Raw genomic sequence first — 5,517 nt, 5'->3', positions numbered from 1 at the left:
AGACAAAGACATCATCCAATAATATATTAGTAGTCATTCATATCTAATTACTTATTATTAGTATTAAATAATTTTTAAAAGGTATAAAACAACTTCACGTGTATATACTTAATTTCTAAACGTTATCATCTAATGGAATATTAGTAGTCATTTATATCCAATTATTTTTTTATTACTCAATGATTCTTGCAATTCTAAGTTATAAAAACGATTTCATGTGTATATATTTAATTTCTAAACGTTATCATCCAATGGAATATAATAATAGTCACTGACATTCAATAAATTTTTATCACTACATAATTCTTAAAATTCTAAATTATAAAAATGACTACATGCATATAATTAATTTCTTAATGTTTATCATCCTCAATAAAATAATAATAATAGTTATTTATGTCCAGTTAAATATATTCAATTTCTTAATTTTTTTATGATATCATCCAAACAAATACCTTCTCATATCATCTCGTCTTGTGAACCTTTTTGTACCATCTCGTCTTGTAAACTTTTTTGTATCATCTTGCCTTGTGAGTTCTGTGCATCATCTTCATACAATTTTCCGGAATTGAAATTCATCCTCAAAGCATTGTTCTACTTAGAGATGTCAAATGGGCCGGCCCGACCCAGACCCGGTCCACTAGTGAAATAGAGCGGGCCTGGGCTGGGATTGAGAGTTAAGTTGGGCTCCAATTGGGCCTTTTATAAACCCAAGTCTTTATATAATGAAATTAGGGAAAATAACTGCTGCTTAGTATAAAGGCGATCTTGAACATATGTATTGACCTTTTTTGAACTGCTCAACTTGCAGCATGTTTTCTGATCTAGTAGCAATGTCAAAGCCTGAGAATCCTCTGCCTACTATCGACCGATTCATGTCCATTTACGAGGATGCCCTAAAATCAACATCAGATGTTGAGTCGATTTTCGGTAGCCACAGTTCGTCAAGAAGTACAGATTTTACAACTGAAAAGCAACCAAAACCCAACAAGCTTTGGGTGGAAGCTGCTTTGGCCACGAACCTTGAGGTTGTCTCTCTCCTCACAAACGAAGAATTTGATGGCTTGTCAAAAGGGGAGCAAATTTCAACGAGGAGGCTCTCTATCAGTGAACCTGCCAAGAAGTTGTCACTGCCATCAGCAGTCGGAACATGGACTCGATGCATGGGAATGAATGAAACTGTCGAGCTCGGTAAGAATTTGCTATCTGAGATGCAAATTTGGTTCGTGAGGTTTGTTGAGAAGTCCCTTGATGCTGGTTTTCGCGTATTCGGCAAGTCTGCTACTGGCAGTAGTGGAGGTCTCGACTGTGGCCCTATGGCCACGATTTTGTCTCAGCTAAAATGAGTCAACGACTGGTTGGACCGTGTCGTCTCGAAAAGGGACGGGGTGCTGATGGACAAGGCGGAGCGCTTGAAGGAAAAGATTATGTGTTTGTCATGTCATTTCAGTAGCCTCCTCAACTTGCTGATGTGTTTGTGATACTGCTATCAAGTTTAACATCTCATTTAATTGATCAATCGTGTTTTTTGCAAATATGAGTTCTGTTTCAGAATTTTCAATACTGAAAGTTATTGATGATGCTAAATTCTTCTCAATTTTATGAAAAAGGAGCTTTGATAGTTGCGCTGGCTGATACTGATCAGAACTATATCCCTTATGAGCATAACTATATCCCAAAAAGATAGCTCCAATAGACCTAAAAGCAAGTTTATGCTGATTATATGGTGTAGTGAGTGGGAAGCAGAGACAACCAAAGACTCTCAAATGTGTATAGTCTAGTTTCTGTGAATGCAACTTCTCAAAGGGTGACATATTTTTTATGATCTTGGAAAGCATCAGGTTGATAAGGTAAAGAGTTGTAAGGAAAGCATCATCCCAAAATTTAGGAGGAAGAGATTGACTTTACAAAAATAAATTGGTTTGGTTTTACTTTTTGTAAGTAGGAGAACTCTATAAAATAAGGTAGGAAAATTTAAGACGCACCAGAGAATAATATTGTATTGCACGACACTGCTATAGCCGAGGCCTTCATTTTGTGAAGGAGTATATAATTTTCCTTTTCCAGAATACTTCCACCAAAGTTCTTAAACCATTCAATCTCTTCATTTCTTATCCCTTCCTCTTTCTACCTCTCTACAAAATGGCCTCTCTAACCGCCGGAAACCTCCTCAAGCTCCTCCAGTCGATGAATTCCAACACCAAAGTCCGGACCACCGCAGCCCCCTCCTCGAGGTCATCAGCATCCTCCCCTCTCTCTCCGCCGACGATTCCCTCTGGTCGCACAACGGATTCTACGTCCAGTTGTCTGACTCCCTCGATTCAACCTAAGCTCCCTCTCTGGCCGCGACACTGACCTAATTCTCAGCGATCGCCTCCAATTAGGCCAATTCGTGCAACTTGATCGCCTCCTCCTCGACTTCGACTCCTCCTCGACTTCGACTCCCCTCCCGTCCCCACGCTCGTCAACCTCCGGCCCGTCGCCGGCCGCCAGCTTTTCGTCGGATCCCCCGAACCCCTAATTGCTCGGATCACCCCTTCCAAAAACGGATTTGTTTTTCAGCCGGTTTCTGACTCTGTCGACCCCATCGCTGACTATTTGTGTAGGGGGGGGAAGAATGTTAATGTGATTGTTCCTGCAAATTGCGGAGATGATACCTCTAATGGTAGTAGAGTTGGATCGGATAAGGCCTCGCAAAGGTTTTCGTCGTCGGGGTCGCTGAAGCACAGATCGGTATCAGCAGCTGGGAGGAAAGCTGTGGTGGCGGAGAGGGATCCATCGCCGGCGGCCAAATCAGGGAAGAGGTCCTCCTCACCCGCTCCGTCGAAATGTGTGGTCCCGAGCCTCGTGCCAAAGGAGAAAAATAGGAGGACGTCGAAGGATCCTGCGATGATCGTGCCATCTAGATACCGACAGTGGATCGGATAAGGTCTCTCAAAGGTACTAGAGTTGGATCGAATAAGGTCTCCCAAAGGTTTTCGTCACTAGGGTCGCTGAAGCAGAGATCGGTATTAGCAGCGGGGAGAAAAGTTGTGGTAGCGGAGAGGGATCCATCGCCGACGGCCAAATCAGGGAAGACGTCCTCGTCGCCCGCGATAATATTGCCATCTAGGTACCGGCAGCCATCACCGACTGCTGGGAGGCGGCAGGCAAGCCCGATTGTGGCGAGGAGGATGTCGTTGTCTCCGGCTCGATGGCTCTCTAGCGGGCTTAGGGCATCACCGGCAGTGGACTCCTCGGGGAGGAAGAAGATGGCTAATATAGCTGCTGGAATTTCAAAGGTTTCTGCGCTTGTTGGGAATGGGAGACCTCCTAGTAAGAAACATTGGGATGATAGACCAGCATCGGGCGGCAGCGGCGGCTCTTCTGAACATAAAGAAAAGAATTCGGCTATGAGCAAAATCGATCTCCAGGCTTTCCTGAGGACACAGGTTCAGTTCTTCCATTTTAGCCTCATGAAAGTTCTTGCATTTTTGATGAATTGTTTGAACTTGTTTCCATCTAAAAGTGTGGTGGTGCTTTTCCTTTGCAGGCTGCTATATCGAGGCGTCTAAGCGATGAGAAATCTGAGAGTCCGAAGGAGAAACCAAATGGCGCGGTGCCAGTGATCACCATACATGAAAAGAAATGGACTGATGGCAGTGTTTCTCTTGATGTGGTTACTTCAGGTCTTGCTAAACTTGGGAAGGTATATAAAGATATGATATTTAGTAATACTATTATTATTATTTGTGTTCCTTTATGTTATTCAGAATAGAAAAAATGTATCTGTTTGTGTGTTCATGGATCAGGAATCTATGCAGAGGAGAAGAATTGCTTCAATAGCTGCTGCTGAAGCTTTAGAGGGAGCCATGGCAACTGAATCTGTTGTCGGAAACTTGAGGTATAGTCTAACTCAAACCTGGATACATTTATAGGTGATTATGTGATATTCATTATAATCATTGCTTATAGCAAAAGAGAATTGCATACCCCAAGTCTTTATATACTGAAATTAGGGAAAATAACTGTTGCTTAGTGTAAAGGCGATCTTGAACATATGAATTGACCTTTTTTGAACTGCTCAACTTGCAGCATGTTTTCTGATCTAGTAGCAATGTCAAAGCCTGAGAATCCTCTGCCTACTATGGACCGATTCATGTCCATTTACGAGGATGCCCTGAAATCAACATCAGATGTTGAGTCGATTTTCGGTAGCCACAGTTCGTCAAGAAGTACAGATTTTACAACTGAAAAGCAACCAAAACCCAACAAGCTTTGGGTGGAAGCTGCTTTGGCCACGAACCTTGAGGTTGTCTCCCTCCTCACAAACGAAGAATATGATGGCTTATCAAAAGGGGAGCAAATTTCAACGAGGAGGCTCTCTATCAGTGAACCTGCCAAGAAGTTGTCACTGCCATCAGTAGTCGGAACATGGACTCGATGCATGGGAATGAATGAAACTGTCGAGCTCGGTAAGAATTTGCTATCTGAGATGCAAATGTGGTTCGTGAGGTTTGTTGAGAAGTCCCTTGATGCTGGTTTTCGCGTATTCGGCAAGTCTGCTACTAGCAGTAGTGGAGGTCTCGACTGTGGCCCTATGGCCACGATTTTGTCTCAGCTAAAATGAGTCAACAACTGGTTGGACCGTGTCGTCACGAAGGGACGGGGTGCTGATGGACAAGGCGGAGCGCTTGAAGGAAAAGATTTGTGTTTTGTCATGTCATTTCAGTAGCCTCCTCAACTTGCTGATGTGTTTGCGATACTGCTATCAAGTTTAACATCTCATTTAATTGATCAATCGTGTTCTTTGCAAATATGAGTTCTGTTTCAGAATTTTCAATACTGAAAGTTATTGATGATGCTAAATTCTTCTCAATTTTATGAAAAAGGAGCTTTGATAGTTGTGCTGGCTGATACTGATCAGAACTATATCCCTTATGAGCAGAACTATATCCCAAAAAGATAGCTCCAATAGACCTAAAAGCAAGTTTATGCTGATTGTATGGTGTAGTGAGTGGGAAGCAGAGACAACCAAAGACTCTCAAATGTGTATAGTCTAGTTTCAGTGAATACAACTTCTCAAAGGGTGACATAATTTTGATGGTCTTGGAAAGCATCAGGTTGATAAGGTGAACAGCTGTAAGGAAAGCATCATCCCAAAATTTAGGAGGAAGAGATTGACTTTACAAAAATAAAATTGGTATGGTTTTACTTTTTGTAAGTAGGAGAACTCTATAAATAAGGTAGGAAAATGTAAGACGCACCAGAGAATAATATTGTATTGCACGGCATTGCTATAGCCGAGGCCTTCATTTTGTGAAGGAGTATATAATTTTCCTTTTCCAGAATACTTCCACCAAAGTTCTTAAACCATTCAATCTCTTCATTTCTTGTCCCTTCCTCTTTCCACCTCTCTACAAAATGGCCTCTCTAACCCCCGGAATCCTCCTCAAGCTCTTACAGTCGATGAATTCCAACACCAAAGTCACCTGCGACCACCGCAGCCCCCTCCTCCAGGACATCGGCATCCTCCCC

The 5,517-nt window shown here is 42.4% G+C and overlaps 1 protein-coding gene across 1 annotated transcript; it reads left to right on the top strand.

The window, feature by feature from the left end:
* The first annotated feature begins 2,142 nt into the window (after window positions 1-2,142).
* LOC125195095 lies at window positions 2,143-4,609 on the top strand. The gene is made up of 6 exons (XM_048093292.1): window positions 2,143-2,234; window positions 2,607-2,804; window positions 2,930-3,431; window positions 3,533-3,688; window positions 3,792-3,883; window positions 4,075-4,609. The coding sequence occupies exons 1-6, from the start codon at window positions 2,143-2,145 to the stop codon at window positions 4,607-4,609; spliced, it is 1,575 nt and encodes a 524-aa protein (XP_047949249.1).
* The last annotated feature ends 908 nt before the right edge of the window (window positions 4,610-5,517 follow it).

This window comes from Salvia hispanica, chromosome 6 (assembly GCF_023119035.1).
Source record: "Salvia hispanica cultivar TCC Black 2014 chromosome 6, UniMelb_Shisp_WGS_1.0, whole genome shotgun sequence".
In the NCBI taxonomy this organism is placed as follows: Eukaryota; Viridiplantae; Streptophyta; class Magnoliopsida; order Lamiales; family Lamiaceae; genus Salvia; species Salvia hispanica.
This window is presented reverse-complemented; position numbering and strand designations above follow the sequence as displayed.